This window comes from Nicotiana tomentosiformis, chromosome 11, assembly GCF_000390325.3.
Source record: "Nicotiana tomentosiformis chromosome 11, ASM39032v3, whole genome shotgun sequence".
Taxonomy (NCBI): Eukaryota; Viridiplantae; Streptophyta; class Magnoliopsida; order Solanales; family Solanaceae; genus Nicotiana; species Nicotiana tomentosiformis.
In genome coordinates this window covers 75,849,287-75,867,669 of record NC_090822.1, presented here as the reverse complement: position 1 = coordinate 75,867,669, position 18,383 = coordinate 75,849,287, and the positions used below count along the sequence as shown (strand labels likewise).

General features: G+C 44.1%; 1 protein-coding gene across 1 annotated transcript; it reads left to right on the top strand.

Moving 5' to 3' along the window:
• The first annotated feature begins 17,344 nt into the window (after nucleotides 1-17,344).
• LOC138901695 (uncharacterized) lies at nucleotides 17,345-18,009 on the top strand. The gene is made up of 2 exons (XM_070189476.1): nucleotides 17,345-17,531; nucleotides 17,612-18,009. Exons 1-2 carry the CDS (start codon nucleotides 17,345-17,347, stop codon nucleotides 18,007-18,009), a joined length of 585 nt encoding a protein of 194 aa, XP_070045577.1.
• Nucleotides 18,010-18,383: the final 374 nt, after the last annotated feature.

Here is an 18,383-nt window from a genome sequence, read left to right as displayed (position 1 = left end):
TTCCACGGTCAGATGGATGGCATTCGTGTTCGGCTTATGAGCCGTCCTCTTCTTCGGTTTTGGATCTTCGGGAACCGAGGCTCTTTTCCTTTTATTTTTCCTTCACCAGCTTTGGGACAGAGGCCAAAATTTCCTCCTCATTGGACAAGGGCCTCAAAACTGGGTCTTTACCCAAACCTACATATGGAAAACCTTAATAAAATATTTTGAAAACTACCTCATTCGGATCATCAAAAAGTCTGAGAAATGAGGTTACCGTGATTTTTTGGCCTCCTACCGACCCTTTGACAAATCACGCCATGAGCGCTCGGCGTATGTGGAGGTCGAAACAAGGGCTCGTACCCAGTTCTTGAGATCGGGAATTGCTCCGGGCATCCAGGGAACCGCTACATATAAAAAAAAAGGAGTGTCGATGAGAGAATAAATTAAAGAAGAAAAAAGAAGTAACACCAAGATCACACTTATGTTTCATATTCCACTCCTCGGGAAAGGGCATTTTTTCAGTCGGAATCAGGTCCGAAGTCCTTACTCAAATGAACCTGCCCATCCAACCCCGGTCCATGTTCTCGTCCATACTCGAGAACAGAGCCTTGGTAGCCCGACGCTGGAGTTTTATTAACCCTCCTCGAAAAAGTCGAGGACAGTACAATTGGATAAGATGATCGAGGGTGAACGGCATCCCCTCGATCTTGCTCACAAAATATCGGATCGGGATAACGATCCGCCACAAAGAAGGATGGTCCTGGCCTAGGGTTACCTGGTATGGTCGATAAAAGTTAATAATAACGGAATCGAGGGGACCCAAAGTGAAAGGGTAAGTATACACATTCAAAAACCCTTTCACGTAAGAAGTGATATCTTCGTCGGGCGTAGGAATTATTATTTCTTTCTCACCCCAATTGTAATCCTTCTTTAGCTGTTCGAGGTGCTTCTCGGTTATCGAACATATGTACCTCGATACCGGCTCACACCGGCCAGGGACCGATGAACCTTTATCGACCTTAAAATCTGAAGTAAGGACACACGCCCAGGGAACACACTCCTCAGGCTGTGGTTCTGCCGGTGTCTCATCGGCGGCACACTGTGAAGATGAAGCCTTCTCTTTCTGAGGAATGGTTTGCGATGTTTTCTCCATTTTTGAATTCAAAGGTGAGGAGTAGAAGAAAGTGACAAAGATTTGGTAGAATTGAAGTGGGATTTTTGCGGCAAGAAATCACAGATTCACTGGTAAGTTGGAGAGTACGAAGAAGAAGTTGGGAAATTTGGAAGATAGAAGATGTAAAAATGGTAAAAGATAAAAGAAAGAGTTATTTATAGGTTCAAGCGATGGCGGTTCAGTATCAACAGTGGCCGACCACCGCCTGACATGCATTAAATGCCTTGAAAGGCTAAACCGACGGGACAGCTACCGGATGCGTCATGGTCGAACCCGTTTTAAATGACAGGATATAATCCGATCGAGCTGTTAAAAATCATATCGTTTGTCACCATATTCTTTCTGAGAAACGAGGGGACTATCTGTATACGGTCGAAATAGATTTCAGCCTTAGCACGTCCGATCGAGTTCGAACGATGATTTATCGAAGTAAGATCCCAAAGGTGGAACAAACTAACCTCGAACCTGGGGAGGCCGATCCGTGCCGAGTTCGATATCATTATCGAGCTCGAATCAAAATCGAATCATGATGCAGAGTAGATCTATCATGCTGATAATCGAGAGACCAACCAACATTGACCTCGAATCAATTCGAAGGATCGATCCAGGATCGGGCTCGAACCAAGATCACGAGTTCGAGCCGAAATCAAGCTCAAACCAAAATCGAGGGCTCCAAGCAAGATCGAGCTCGCAGACAAAAGCCGTTGCAATCCCACTAGAGAGAATCTTGGCAGAAATTATGGAAAAGCTGACTTATCATGGGTCTCCCACTGAATGTTTATTTTATTATGCTTAGAGTCAAATCCCTCCACTATAAAAGGGCTTGGTTACTATTTTTGTGAAAAAGGCTTTTTTTTAGGCTTACATTGTAATAAAAGTGCTATATTCTTCTACAGTAAAGAATTGTTCTTTTAGATTCCTTATATTGATTCTATTTGTTGAATCCTAAGATTCATTGTTCCAGACAACCTTATCTATTTCATATTCTCTGCAATCTATATTTATATTTCTATTGATCCTTATATTTTGTGTTAAGTTACGCCACATATCCTCGGAACTGCGTATAAATTCAACTCTATCCATTTTTTGGGTAAACATGTATATACACATATGTAATTGACAAATATGTAGCTACATATATGTATACATACAAATTTATGAGACATTTAAATAGGTATTGAAATCAATTTTCAAGCATTACATGCATCTCAAGGTGCTGATAATTTATCTTCAGAGTGAATGGCGTGTAGACATTATTGAACATGTCAACATGGATCCCTTGTTGTCGGTCTGATATTTAAATCCAGACATTCCGACAACATGGGCCTAGCTAGTGATTATAGTCTCATTAATCATTTTGACCAAATAAATGGATTTGCTAAGATTCTTTTGTTTCTGATATTGGAAACAGTTGAATGTGGCTGCACAATGACTCACTCCTCACTCTGACTTAATTTTTTGTCATCCAGTATTCACGTTGACAGCCTCCGGGCCGGCTTTACCTCAGTCGGCAATGGCCTTAGGCCCCAAAATATATATATATATACTTACTGTTGAAAATTACAACCATTTTTTTAGGAAGAAATATTTACAGCCAATTTATTACTTTCTTCTTATTTTGTCTAATTCATTCCAATTTAAATCAATAGTGTTGTATAATTTTTACTTCCATCGAATTAGTGCCATTGTGAGTTAATTAGATAGATAACAATTGGATTCATTGACTTAATCTTAAATATTATTTGAAACATAATGGTCATCATTATGATATTATTAATTTCAGCTTATTTTTGGAATTAAAAGTGCTAAGAGAAATGCACAAATAGAATATATATATATATATATATATATATATATATATATATATATATATATATATATATTTACTGCCATACTGAATCAGGAAAGAAGAGTGTTTACCCGAAAAACGGATAGAGTTGAATTTATACGTAGTTCTAAGGATACGTGGTATAACTTGGCACAAATCGAAAAAATACGTAGGAATATATCGAATATTGACTGTAAAAAGGAATGAAATACAAACCAAACTGAGTAGAAAACGATTTATGAACAGGCAAGATGAATCAATGTCCAAAGCCCATAAAAGGATAATCTCTTTTGTAAATATATGTGAATATCAATAATCTTTTACATATGGGAGTGTATAAATGTCTTCATGTTCAGTCTCTTTACAGATATGATAGCCACTCTTCTTATGGTGGAAGGATCATACTTTGGATATAATTAAAAATACATAGTGGGGATCCCATGATAGACTTGTTAATTAGTATTTCCTTGATTTCCGCCGAGATTCCTTCCATTGGTGCGGTTACAACGACTCTTTACCTCTTAGCTCGATCTTGGTCGGTCTTCTTAGTTCGATCTTGGTCGGTCTTGGAACTGGTCAATCTCTAGAACTCGAACTTGTTTTTGACTCAAGTTCGGTATCAACTGGTCTGGATCTCGAGTTCGATAACACCATTTCACATCATAGTTCGATTTGGACTCGAGCTCGATAATGACTTCGATCTCGGTATTGATCGGTCCCTGAATCTTGAGCTCGGTAACATGGCTTCAGGTCTCATCTCGATATCACGAAGATGATCCTCGGTCTATCACATTCTAATCTTTTCTAATTACACGAAGGGCAAAACCGGTTTTGATCATATACAGATAGTCCCCTCGTTTCTCGGAAAAGATATGGCGAGAAACGATATGATTTTTCAACCTCTGACTAGGTACACACTGACGTTTTCATCGTGCCCGACCATGACGTACGTGATAGATGTCCCGTCGGTTCAGTTACCAAAGCATTAAATGCGCGCCAGACGATGGTCGGCCACTGCTGGTTTTGAACCGTGGTCGCTAAATCTATTAATATCTCCTCTCTTCACCATTTTTTACTTTCAGATCTCCAATCACCAAATTTTCTAAGTTCTTTTTTGTATCTTCTGAGTTCTTCATCTGTAAATCCGTGATTTTCACTACAAATCTCTTCTTAGAACACCAAATCTTGTCATCTCCCTCTATTTTCAATCGTCAAATCCAAATGGCGAAAATGCCAAAAATGGTTCCTCAAAAAGAAAACGCTTCTTCTTCGCGGCCTGCCATTGATAAAACACCGGTGGAACCACCACCTAAGGAGTGTGTTCCCGGGGGGTGTGTTCTTACTTCTGATTTTAAGACTAATAAAGCCTCGTCGGTTCCCGGTCGATGTGAGCCAGTATTGAGGTATATATGCTCGATAACTGAGGGATACCATAAGCAGGTAAGGAAAGATTGCAACTGGGAGAACAAAGAAGTGGTGATCCCGCCTCCCGAAAAAGATATCACTACCTAGGTGGACGGGTTTTTAAGTGTTTATACTTACCCTTTCACGTTGGTCTCCCTCGACCCCGTTGTCGTTGACTTTTCCTACCAGTATCAAATAACCCTAGGCCAAATACACCCTTCCTTTTGGCGAATCGTTATTCTGCTCCGATTTTTCGTCAGCAAAGTCGAGGGGATGCCTTTTACCCTCGATCACCTCATCAGGTTATACAGCCCCCGCCTCTATCGAGGTGGGTTAATAAAACTCCAACGCCGAGCTACCAAAGTAGTATTCTCAAGCATACACGAGGATAAGGACCGAGGTTGGATGAGCCGGTTTGTTCGAGTGAAGACTTCCGACCTTATGCCGGCCGAGAAGATGCCATTTCCCGAGAAATGGAATATGAAGCGTAAGTACAATCCCACTGTTAGCTCCTATTTATTGTTTTGTTCCTTCGTTTATTTCTCATCGATATATTTTTTCGTGATGTAGCAGTTGCTTGGATGTCTGGTGCAATCCTTAACCTCAAGGGCTGGGTTCGGGACCTGTCCTCGACTTCTACGTATGCCGAGCGCTCGTGGCGCAATTTATCAAAGGGCCGATGGGAGGCTAATACGCATAGTAAGCCTCTTTCCCAGGTCTTCGTTGATTTTGTTAAAGCGCCTAATACTTATTTTCTTTTCATACAGGCCTTGGAAAAAATGCTATTATGAGGCCCCTATCTTGTGAGGAGGAGACTTCTATCCCGGCACCAAAACCGGCAAAGGACAAAAAGAGGAAAAAGATCATGACCTCTGAGGATCCCGAACCTAAGAAGAAGGTGGCTCGTAAGCTGAGGAAGAACATCATCCTCTCGACCGAAGATTTTGTTCGGCGTCTAATTGATAGAGACGAAGAAGAGGAAAATGATAACTTCGGGCTGGTGGCCCAAGTGAAAATGAGCACCGAGGCCCCAAAGGCTACCGAATCGGTGAAGGTAGCAGAGATTCCATCTCATGATGAGGGACTCTCAGAAAGAGAATTGGCCGAAGTCCCCGAGTCGTCAAGGATCGAGGCTACCTCCCACCATAATGAGCAGTGGTGGGTATGGCTGCAGGGGCTGATCTCGAGGCCCTTTCAATCGAAGGAGGCCACGGAAGGGAATGGTTATTTTACTGGGGTCGAAGATGCTACCCGCCTGAGCGACTTGGAGTTCTCGAGGAAGGACTCGGGTGAGGCATCGAGCCTTTTCAACGAAGTGCAGCGAGCTATGAATCGGGCAAGCCTTAACTTCCCTTGTTAGTATTACCATTGTGTTTGTTTTTTCTTTTCTAAATTCTTTTCTTCTTTCTGCGTAGGCCTCAGTGCTTCATTGGGAAGCAATTTCTCGGTCTCGAGCTGAGTTGAGTCGGTATGAGGCCAACCTTCAAGGGCTCACGGAGGAGAGAAATGCCTGTAAACTTCTCTGCGGGCAAAGAGAAGAGGAAATCAAGGACCTCCGAGCCGAGTTGGCCAAGGCTCACCAAGATCATTCTAACCTGATCGATCAGGTAATGAAAATCTTAAAAGCTCATAGGCTCGATTCAGGAACGGTGGCTAACATTTCAATCTCACAACTGCAGTAGAAGATCGAGGTCATCGGGCAGCTCTGCGAGAAGGTCGATACGATAAAGGCGGAGACCTTGGGTTGGAAAGAAGGTATGGATCGCTTTGCTGTAGAAAAAGAGACTGCCTTATCCCAATTTTCATTGGCCGAAAGTCAGCGTCGAGGCATGAAAGAGAAGAGCTCGGCTCAGCCAAAGGAAATAGCGGAGCTCGAAGCTCGGTTGGCTTCCAAACTTGAAAAGGCAAAATCTGAAGCTGAAAAGGTTAAAGCCGAGGCAGACGCGATCATGGCCGTCTACCGAGCCGATGCTGAAGACGCTCAAGTACACGCGATAGAGGTAGCCGAGACCGCTCAAACTCGAGCATATTAGATTGTTGAACTCGCCAAGTGCCAATCTCGAAGGGAAACCCTCGAGGAGATCCATGCTCTAGGTTTCGATCTTACCAAAGAGATAATAGAGGGTAAAGAGCTTGAAGCTGATGCTGGAGCCTTGGCTTCTGATGATGATGATGATGATGACGAGAGCAAGAGTGGGTCTGGGAGCGGGGAAGAGATCGATGGAGAAGAAACTGCCCCCCGGAGAAAATCAGGAACCTTAGGGTTTTTCATTTTTGATATTTTTGGGTAAGGTACTGATCGGACCTTGTAAATATTCTTATATATATAAAGATCTTTTTTCTTTTCCAACTTGTCTTTGTTTCACTTTCTGCTTTGTGAAAATTTTGTTTCATTCATGTCTGATGAAAGTTTTGTTCATAGGTTCAAGGCTTTAGGCAATTTGATCAAAGTCAGACCTTGTAGTCTTTATAATTGAGTGAGAGTTTTCCCAAACTTGCATTAAGAGTATCCCTTGGGCTTAATAGTCGAGTGAGTGCTTGCTTGAACTCAAAGTAATGTAGCCCTTAGGCTTTATGGTCGAGTGAGTGTTTGCTCAAACTCAAATTAAGAGTAGCCCTCGGGCTTAATAGTCGAGTGAGTGTTTGCTTGAACTCGAAGTAATGTATCCCTTAGGCTTTATGGTCGAGTGAGTGTTTGCTCGAACTAGAATTAAGAGTAGCCATTTGTCACGACGCTAAACTCAAACCTGTTGTGATGGCGCCTATCGTGGAACTAGGCATGCCGACTCATTTCCAAAACAAACCGATATTTTCATTTCAAAGATAATTTCAAGGCTATTAAACATAAAGACCTTCGTAAAGGAGTTCAAATCAAAATAAAAGTGCGGAAAAGAAAAGCCCGACATCAGGGTGTCACTAGTCATGAGCATCTACTACAATTTTTTTGACAATATCGAGACTAACACTGTCTGGAAAATTAGCTAAATATAACTAAAGGAAGATAAGAGGGAGAAAAGCACGGATGCGATCGCCAGGAAGCTACCTTGCTATCCCCGAGAAAATCTGCAACCGCAATAGTCAACAGTCGCTACCATGCCCAAATACGCCTGAATCTGCACACAAGGTGCAGGGAGTAACATGTGTACGCCAACTCGAAAAGTAACAACAGTAAATAAAGACTGAGCAGTAGTGACGAGCAATAAAGCATATAAAGTTCATATTAGGAAATCTCGTTTAAACCCAGTTCTAGTAAAAATCATTTAAAGATATTTTCAACAGTTTCAAACAGAGGTTAATGCAAAGGTGAGGAAAAATGATGAAATCATAAACAACCCCTCGGGCACACCTCACAATCACTCGTATACAGCCCCTCGGGCATACCTCACAATCACTCGTAAACAGCCCCTCGGGCTTACCTCACCATCACTTATGCCTCCCATTCACTCAGCACTCGGCACTCACACTCAGTAGGTACCTGCGCTCACTGGGGGTGTGTACCGACTCCGAAGGGGCTCCTTCAGCCCAAGTGCTATAACAAGCCAAATCATGGCATAAATCTATTAGGCCTTCGGCCTCACTCAGTCGTAAAACTTCTCAAGCCACTTGGGATCTTAGTAAAAATAGGGTACTCAGCCCAAAAGAACAATAAATTGCATCAAAACAGAGTAATAAAACTGAGTTATGCAGTAAACATGTATGACCATGACTGAGTATAGATTTTCAATCGAAAATAATGAGAGGGTAGTAAGAAAAAGGCCACTAAGGGTCCAAACAGCACTAGCACAAAGCCCAAACATGGCATTCCGCCCAATTTATAGAAACTCATTTCTAAAACTCATAAGTATCATATAGTTTCAACAAAATATACAACTTTACAGTTGCTACAGGACGGACCAAGTCACAGTCCCCAATGGTGCACACCCACACGCTTGTCACTTAGCATGTGCGTTACCTCAAAATAATAAAATGATACGAAATTCGGGGTTTCATACCCTCAGGACTAGATTCACAATCGTTACTTACCTCAATCCGAGCAAATCTCTACTCCGCAATGCCCTTGCCTCATGAATTGGCCTTCAAACATCCCAAATCTAGCCACAAGAAATACAATACGATCAATATAGACTAAAGGAATCAATTCCATAAGAAAAATACCAAATTAGACTCAAAAAATGAAATCGGCTCAAACCTGGCCCCCGGGCCTACCTCTTGAAAACCCACAAAAGTTACAAAACTATAAAGCCCATTCACTCACGAGTCCATACATATGAAATTCATCAAAATCCAACATCATTTGGTCCCTCAAATCCTTAAATTAAACTCTCTAAAATCCCAAGACCTAACCCCTCATTTTCACCCCTAATTTCCACACTGTCCGCACCTGCGGACCCAGCCTACCCCCACACTGTCCGCACCTACGAACTCCCATGCGCGCTTGCGAGCTTGCACCTGCATTCCCTCCTTTTGCAGGTGTGAAAATACTAGTAGCAGCAGCCTCAGCTGCATATTTCAACTTCAAACAATCCGTTAACCACCCGGAATCACCCCGAGCCCCTTGGAACCTCAACCAAAACATACCAACAAGTCATATATCAATATACAAACATAGTCGAGCCTTCTAACCACTCAAAACAATATCAAAACACCAAATTACCCTCGGATTCAAGCCTAAGAACTTCTAAACTTCCAAATTCCGCAAACGACGCCGAAACTTACCAAACCACGTCCGAATAACCTTAAATTTTGCACACACATCAGAAATGACACTACAAACCTACTCCAACTTCCGGAATTTCATTCCGACCCTGATATCAAATTTTCCACTGCTGACCGAAAATCGCCAAATTTCCAATTTCGCCAATTCAAACCTAATTCTACCACGGACCTCCAAATTACATTCCGGACACGTTCCTAAGTCCAAAATCACCTAACGGAGGTAACCGAACCATAATCCGAGATTGTTTACTCATACGTCAACTTTCGATTTATGTTTCCAACTTAAACTTCTAAATATGAGACTAAGTGTCTCATTCCACTCCGAAACCACTCCGGACCCGAACCAACCAACCTGATACAACACAATACAGTTAAATAACACATAAACAAGCATAAATGGGGGAAACGGGGCTATAACTCACGAAACGACCGGCCGGGTCGTTACATCCTCCCCCTCTTATATAATCGTTCGTCCTCGAACGAGTCTAGGAACATACCTGGAGTCTCGAATAGGTGTGGATATCTGCTCCGCATCTCCCACTCGGTCTCCCAGGTGGCCTCCTCCACAAACTGACCTCTCCACTGCACTTTCACTGAAGTTATATCCTTTGACCTCAACTTCCTAACTTGGCAATCCAAAATGACCACCGGCTCCACATCATAAGTCATATCACCCTCCAACTGAACCGTGCTGAAGTCCAAAACATGGGACAGATCGCCAACATACTTTCGGAGCATGGAAACATAAAACACTGGATGCACCAAGGCAAGCTTATAAGCTACCTCCCCTATTCTCTGAATCACCTTAAAAGGCTCAATGAACCAGGGCTCAACTTGTCCCTCTTCCCAAACCTCATAACACCCTTCATGGGTGATACCTTCACAACACTTTCTCCCCAGCCATGAAAGACACATCATAGACCTTTCTATCCGCGTAGCTCTTCTGCCTAGACTGCGCCGTGCGAAGTCGCTCTTGAATCAATTTCACCTTATCTAATGCATCCTAGACCAAGTCTGTACCCAAGAGCCTAGCCTCTCCCAACTCAAACCATCCTACTGGAGATCTACACCTCCTCCCATATAAAGCCTTGTACAGAGCCATCTAAATACTCGACTGGTAACTGTTGTTATATGCAAACTTTGCGAGCGACAAGAACTGGTCCCATGAACCCCCAAAGATAATGACACAAGTGCGCAACATGTCCTCCAATATCTGAATAGTGCGCTCGCACTGCCCATCTGTCTGAGAGTGAAAAGTTGTGCCCAACTCTCGGTGTACGACCCTCCAAAACTGCGATGTGACACCATGCGGGCGAATAATCTCTCGAATATAAATCTCAGCCAATCGCTCTGAGGTATAAGTAGTACCAACAGGAATGGAGTGCGCGGACTTGGTCAGCCGATCCACAATAACCCAAATGGCAACGAACTTCCTCAAAGTTCGTGCAAGCCCAACTACAAAGTTCATGGTGATCCGCTCCCATTTCCACTTTGGGGTCTCTAACCTCTGAAGCAAGCCACCCAGTCTCTGATGTTCATACTTAACCTGCTGACAGTTGAGACATCGAGCCACAAATCCAACTATATCCTTCTTCATCCGCTTCCACCAATAGTGTTGTCTCACATCTTGATACATCTTCGTGGCACCCGGATGGATGGAATAACGCAAACTGTGGGCCTCCTGAAGAATCAACTCCCAAAGCCCATCTACATTAGGCACACATATCCGGCCCTGCATCCTCAACACACAGTCATCACCAATGGTCACATCCCTAACATCACCTCACTGAACCCTATCCTGAAGAACGAGCAGGTGAGGGTCATCATACTGACGCTCCCTAATACGGTCATAAAGAGAAGACCTAGAGACCACACAAGCCAATACCCGACTAGGCCCCAAAATATCCAATCTCACAAGCTGGCCCGCTAAGGCCTGAACATCCAATGCCAAAGGTCTCTTTGCTGCTGGAATATATGCTAAAATCCCAAACTCTATGCTTGGTGACTTAAAGCATTGGCCACCACAGTGGACTTCCCCGGTTGGTAAAATAGTGATATCATAGTCCTTAAGAAGCTCTAACCATATCCGCTGACGTAAATTAAGATCCTTCTGTTTCAACAGATACTGCAAACTCCGATGATCAGTATAAATCTCAAAATGAACCCCTTACAAATAATGACACCAAATCTTCAAGGCGTGAACAATGGCTGCTAACTCAAGATCATGGACCTAATAGTTCTTCTCATGGGTCTTCAACTGGCTCGAGTCATAGGCAAACACCCTAACTTCCTGCATCAGAACACATCCAATACCTACCCTCGAGGCATCACAATACACGGTGTAAGAACCTGAAACTGATGGCAGAACTAACACTAGAGTTGTGGTCAAAGCAGTCTTGAGCTTCTGAAAGCTCTCCACACACTCATCTGACCACCTGAATGGAGCACCCTTTTGGGTCAATTTGGTCAAGGGCGATGTAATAGACGAGAAACCCTGAAGAAACCAACGATAATAACTAGCCAAACCGAGAAAGCTCCAAATCGCTGTAGTTGAGGACGGTCTAGGCCAACTCTAAACCGCCTCTATCTTCTTCGGATCAACCTGAATACCTCATTGGACACCACATGCCCCAAGAATGCCACTGAACCAAGCCAAAACACACACTTGGAGAACTTTGTATAAAGCTTCTCCTCCCTCAACCTCTGTAATACAATCCTCAAATGTTGGGCATGCTTCTCCTGGCTACGAGGGTACACCAGGATGTAATCAATGAATACAATAATGAATGAATCCAAATAGGGATGGAATACAATGTTCAAAAATGCATGAACATTGTTGGGGCATTGGTTATCCCAAAAGACATCACCAAGAACTCATAATGGCCATATCGGGTCATGAAGGCTATCTTAAGAATATCTGAATCCCGAATCTTCAGCTGGTGATAACCAGACCTCAAATCAATCTTGGAGAACACCCTCGCTCGCTGAAGCTGGTCAAATAAATCATCAAAATGAGGCAAAGGATACTTGTTCTTGACTGTGACCTTGTTCAACTGCCTGTAATCACTACACATCCTCATGGAACCATCCTTCTTCTTTACAAATAGAACCGGTGCACCCCAATGTGACACACTAGGCCGAATAAACCCCTTATCAAGGAGTTCCTGAAGTTGTTCCTTCAACTCCTTCAACTCTGTCGGTGCCATACGATACGGTGAAATAGAAATGAGCTGAGTGCCCGGCACCAAATCAATACCAAAGTCGATATTCCTGTGAGGCAGCATGTTCGGCAGGTCTGCAGGAAACACATCCGGAAAATCACGTACTACTGGAACACAATCAATAGTAGGAGCCTCTGCACTAACACCCCTCACAAAAGCCAGATAGGATAGACAACCCTTCTCAACCATTCGCTGAGCCTTTAAGAATGAAATCACCTTACTAGGTACATAATCTATAGAACTGCTCCACTCAACCCTCAGAAATCCCAGCATCACCAAGGTCACGGTCTTAGCATGACAATCTAGAATAGCATAACATGGAGATAATCAATCCATGCCCAATATCACATCAAAGTCAACCATACTGAGAAACAATAGATCCACTCGGGTCTCCAGACCCCCAATAGTCACCACACACAACCGATATATGCGGTCCATAATAATAGTATCGCCCACATGAGTAGATACATGAACAGATGAAACTAAAGACTCATGGGGTATATCAAGACAATGAGAAAAGTATGAGGAAACATATGAATAAGTGGAACCGGGATCAAATAATACGGAGGCATATCTGTGGCAAACTGAGGCAATACTTGTAATCACAGCATCCGAAGCAATAGCATCTGGTCTGGCAGGAAGAGCATAGAAACGGGCCTGGCCATCCCCTGATCAACCTCTAATACCCTCTAGGGCTGCACCATGGCTAGATGATGCATCGCGGTGAGCTGGGAGAGTCGTCTGAGCCTGTCTAAAATGATGACCTCTACCGTGCTGGAACTAACCCCCAAATAGAGCACCGGTGAATCCACCCTGACCACGAGGCCTTTTGGCCTTCCTCTTATTCATCTCCTGACCGTGAACCATCTCAATCTGCCGAGCAATGTCGACAACCTCATCAAAGGTAGCAATAGACACCCCCTGGTCATGAGCAACTGTAGCTGAAAAGTGAGACCATCTATAAACCTCATGATCCTCTCCCTGTCTGTGGGAACCAACCAGATAGCATGATGGGCCAATTTCGAGAATCGCATCTCATACTGCGTCACAGATATATCACCCTGGCGAAGCTGCTCAAACTATCTGCGCAGATCCTCTCTACGGGACAGAGGCACAAACTTCTCCAAAAAGACCACAAAGAACTGCTTCCAAGTAAAGGGTGTTACGCCAATAGGCTTACGCCTCTCATAAGTCTCCCACCATCTGAGAGTAGCCCCAGAAAACTAAAAAGTAGTGAAGGAGACCCCACAAGTCTCCAGAATACCAGCTGTACGGAGTATCCGCTGACATCTGTCCAAGAAGTCCAGGGCATCCTCTCTCTCTGTGCCACCGAAAGGTGGCGGTTGGAGTCTCCCAAACCTCTCCAACCTACGCTGATCATCCTCGGGCATAGCAGGAACCACATAATCCTGAGCAGCTGCAACCGGCTGGGCTGATGGTTCCCCCGATGTATGGAGTCCCTGAATAACCTGCTCGGGTGTGCGAGCAATGGGAGTCTGAGTGTCTGTGCCTCCCCCGGCCTGAGAATTGGCTGCTACGGCCAGAACAGAGACCGCCTGAGCAAGACTGGTACACGCTGATAGAATCTGAGCTAGGGCCTCCTGGAGGCCTGGAATCACAACAGTAATAGGTGGTGCCTGAGCCGATGCATCAACAACTGGAATCTGGTCCTGATCTGAAACAACTGGAGGATCTGTAGGTACTGCCCCAGTTGCTGTGCAGGTTGTACCTCTGCCCCTACCGCGGCCTCTACTGTGACCTCGGCCTCTCACGGCTCTAGCTGGTGGTACTGGTGGATGTCCATCCTGTCCGATAGTACGAGTCCTCACCAACTGTGTGAGAATGAAACAATAGATGTTTAGTTTTAAAAATCAACAGATTCGCACATCAATAATTCAAGAATGTGGAATTTTCCTAAATGTTCTGCAGCCTCTCAAAGATAAGTACAGACGTCTCTGTACCGATCTACAAGACTTTACTAGACCTGCTCATGACTCGTGAGACCTATGTAACCTAGAGCTCTGATACCAACTTGTCACGATCCTAAACTCAAACCTATCGTGATGGCGCCTATCGTGGAACTAGGCAAGTTGAATCATTTCCAAAACAAACCCATATTTTCATTTCAAAGATAATTTCAAAGCTATTTAACATAAAGACCTTCGTAAAGGAGTTCAAATCAAAACAAAAGTGCGGAAAAAACAAATCCCGACATCGGGGTGTCACTAGTCATGAGCATCTACTACAATTTCTCTGACAATATCGAGACTAACACAGTCTGGAAAATAGCTAAATACAACTAAAGGAAGATAATAGGGAGAAGAGCAGGGTTGCGATCGTCAGGCAGCTACCTTGCTATCCCCGAGAAAATCTACAAGAGGAATAGTCAACTGCCGCTACCGTGCCCAAATACGCCTGAATCTGCACACAAGGTGCAGAGAGTAACGTGAGTACGCCAACTCAGTAAGTAAAAACAGTAAATAAAAACTGAGCAGTAGTGAGGAGCAATAAAGAATATAAAGTTCATATCATGAAATCTCTGTAAAATACAACATGCTTTAAAAATTAGTGTTTGAGTCAAATCATCTCGTTTAAACCCAATTCTAGTAAAAATCATTTAAAGATATTTTTAAATAGTTTCAAACAAAGGCTACATGCAAAGGTGAGCAAAAATGATGAAATCATAAACAGCCTCTCGGGCTGACCTCACAATCACTCGTATATAGCCCCTCGGGCATACCTCACAATCACTCGTAAATAGCCCATCGGGCATACCTCACCATCACCCATGCCTCCCAGTCACTTAGCACTCGGCACTCGGCACTTGCACTCAGTAGGTACCTATTCTCACTAGTGGTGTGTACAGACTCCATAGGTGGATCCTTCATCCCAAGCGCTATATCAAGCCAAATCATGGCATAAATCAATCAGGCCCTCGGCCTATATCAAACATGCTGCGGCGTGCAGCCCGATCCCATAAATATCCTCACAAATCAGGCCCTCAACCTCACTCAGTCGTAAACCTTTCAAGCCACTCAGGCTCTCAGTAAAAACAGGGTACTTAGCCCAAAACAACATTTATATGCATCAAAATAGAGTAATAAAACTGAGTTATGCAGTAAACAGGTATAGCCATGACTGAGTATAGATTTTCAATCGAAAACAGTGAGAGGGTTGTAAGAAAAAGGCCCCTAAGGGTCCAAACAGCACTGGCACAATGCCCAAACATGGCATTCCGCCCAATTTACAGAAACTCATTTCTAAAACTCATAAGTATCATATAGTTTCAACAAAATATGCAACTTTACAGTTGCTACGGGATGGACCAAGTCACAGTCCCCAACGGTGCACGCCCACACACCCGTCACCTAGCATGTGCGTCACCTCAAAATAGTAAAATGATACGAAATCTGGGGTTTCATACCCTCAAGACTAGATTTACAATCGTTACTTACCTCAATCCGAGCAAATCTCTACTCCGTAATGAACTTGCCTCTCGAATAGGCCTCCAAATGTCCCGAATCTAGCCACAAGCAATACAATACGATCAATACAGGCTAAAGGAATAAATTCCACAAGAAAAATACCAAATTAGACTCAAAACCCGAAGTCGGCTCAAACCCGGCCCCCGGACCCACGTCTCAAAAACCGACAAAAGTCAAAAAACTGGTCCCTCAAATACTTAAATTAAACTCTCCAAAATCCCAAGCCCTAACCCCGGTGTCATTCCCTGTTATAATTACCGTAATTTGTACTCCTTTCGCATGTCCCCTCCCAGTAGTACATGTTAAATCCTTAATTGTTATTATGTTGTACGTATATTTTTATCTGTATAGGTTTAATTACATGGGTGTCCTGTCATAGCCTCGTCACTACCTCGTCGAGGTTAGTCTCGACACTTACGGAGTACATTGGATCGGTTCTACTCATACTACATTTTGTACTTCTTGTGCAAATTTTGGTACTAGTCCCAGTTGTACTTGAGGTGCATCAACTCGGATTAGCATTTGGAGACTCGAGGTAGATCTGCTGGCGTTCGCAGACCTTGAAGTCCCCTTCCTCCTTCCTTATTTACTGTTCATCTCATCCGAGATAGTTGTATGTTTTTCAGACTCTGTATGTGGAACCTCTAGAAGCTCGTGTATTGTGACTCCAGATCCAGGTTGTACTAGATTTTGGATTATTATGCTATTTCGTACTTCATTTTAGCTTCATTTCTGTCTTATTGGTTAAATTATTCAGAGTATTTAAAATTGGTAAAAGAATTACTCTAACGTTGGCTTTCCTAGCAAGTGAAATGTTAGGCGCCATCACGTTCCCGAAGGTGGGAATTCTGGGTCATGACAAGTTGGTATCAGAGAACTAGGTTACCTAGGTCTCACGAGTCCCAAGTAAGCTTAGTAGAGTCTGAAGGATCGGTACAAAAACGTTTGTACTTATCTCTCAGAGGCTATGGAGTTTAGGAACAATTTCACTTTTATTTTTTTTTGTCGTGCGATTTTATTCTATTATTAAAGATTGAACTCTTCTATTCTAGTTCTCTTGTAGATGGCGAGAACACACACTACACCTATGGTCGGACAGGAGCCGGAGCCCTCAGTGGTACCTACGACTAGGCATAGAGGCCGAGGCCGAGGTTGTGCCAGAGGTCGAGGCAGAGGCAGAGATAGAGCTCAGTCTAGAGCTCGAGCAGCAACACCTGTTGTAGAACCTCAGGTGGATTTGGAAGCAAAGGTTCCAGCTCAGACTGTACCTGTTGGACCAGTTCAGGTCTCAGAAGGATTCGTAGCTACTCCAGTACTTCAGGACACTCTAGTTCGTTTGGTGAGCCTAGTGGAGGGCGTGACCCAGAATGGTACATTTTCAGTGGCACCAGTCGTCTCACATGCTGTGGGAGGAGCACAAACTCCCACTACTCCCGCTCTGGAGTAGATAGCTCCCTAGTATTAGGCTCCAGCAGTTCCACCAGTTGGGGTAGTTCAGCCAGTGGTTGCGGCACAGGACGGTCATAGGCCCACCATGTCTTCTGAGGCCTTATTGAGATTGAACAAGTTTACTAAGCTCTTTCCAGTTCACTTCAGTGATACACCTTCTGAGGACCCACATGATTATCTTGACCCCTTCCATGAGGTGTTGTGGAAGATGGGAATAGTTGAAAGCAACGTGGCAGATTTTGCTGTATTTCAGATAACGGGGTCTGCCAGAGGTGGTGGAGAGATTATATGTTGACCAGACCAGCTGGGTCGCCTGCAATTACTTGGGATCAGTTCTCACATCTATTTCTAGAGAAGTTTCTCCCTATCACCCTGAGAGATGATTATCACAGGCAGTTTGAGTGCCTCCAACAGGGCAGTATGAATGTTACTCATTACGAGACCTATTTTGTGGATCTAGCCCGTCATGCTCTTCTTTTTCTTCCTACTAACAGAGAGAGGGTGAGGAGGTTTATTGATGGACTCACTTACCCTATCAGGCTACAGATAGCCAAGGAGACCGAGGGTGATATTTCCTTTCAGACGATTGCTAATGTTGCTAGGTGGATTGAGGTGGTTCTTGCACATGAGAGAGGGCAGGGGTCTGATGAGAGGCCTCGACATTTCAGTGGATTCAGTGGCACTTCATCTAGTGGCAGGGGTACTTATGGTGGAGGCCAGCCTCCCAGGCCATTTCATTCAGCTCTCTAGGCATCCCACAGTGCTTCAGGTGGTCGCGCCCCTCATATGTCTCATTCTGACCAGCTAGCCTACAATGCACCACCAACTCTTATTAGTGCACCTCCGCTCCAGAGTTTTCAGAGTGGTTACTCAGGTCGAAAGGGTCAGCAGTCACAACAGCCGAGGTCCTGTTATACTTGTGGTGATCTGAGGCACATTGCTAGATTTTTCCCTCGGGTACCGGACAGCTCACAGCAATAGGGTTCTCGTGCCATGATCCCAGTACATGTTGCTCCACCGCCCGCCCAACCAACTAGGGGCAGGGGTCAGGCATATAGAGGTGGAGGTCAGGCCATTAGAGGCGGAGGTCTGGCCATTAGAAGGGGAGACCAGCCAGTTAAAGG

Coding starts and splice junctions, on each gene's coding strand:
- LOC138901695 (XM_070189476.1), top strand. CDS start 17,345: ATGTCTTCTGAGGCCTTATTGAGATTGAACAAGTTTACTAAGCTCTTT. Junction 17,532..17,611: donor GATAACGGGGTCTGCCAGAG/GTGGTGGAGAGA, acceptor ATCTATTTCTAG/AGAAGTTTCTCCCTATCACC.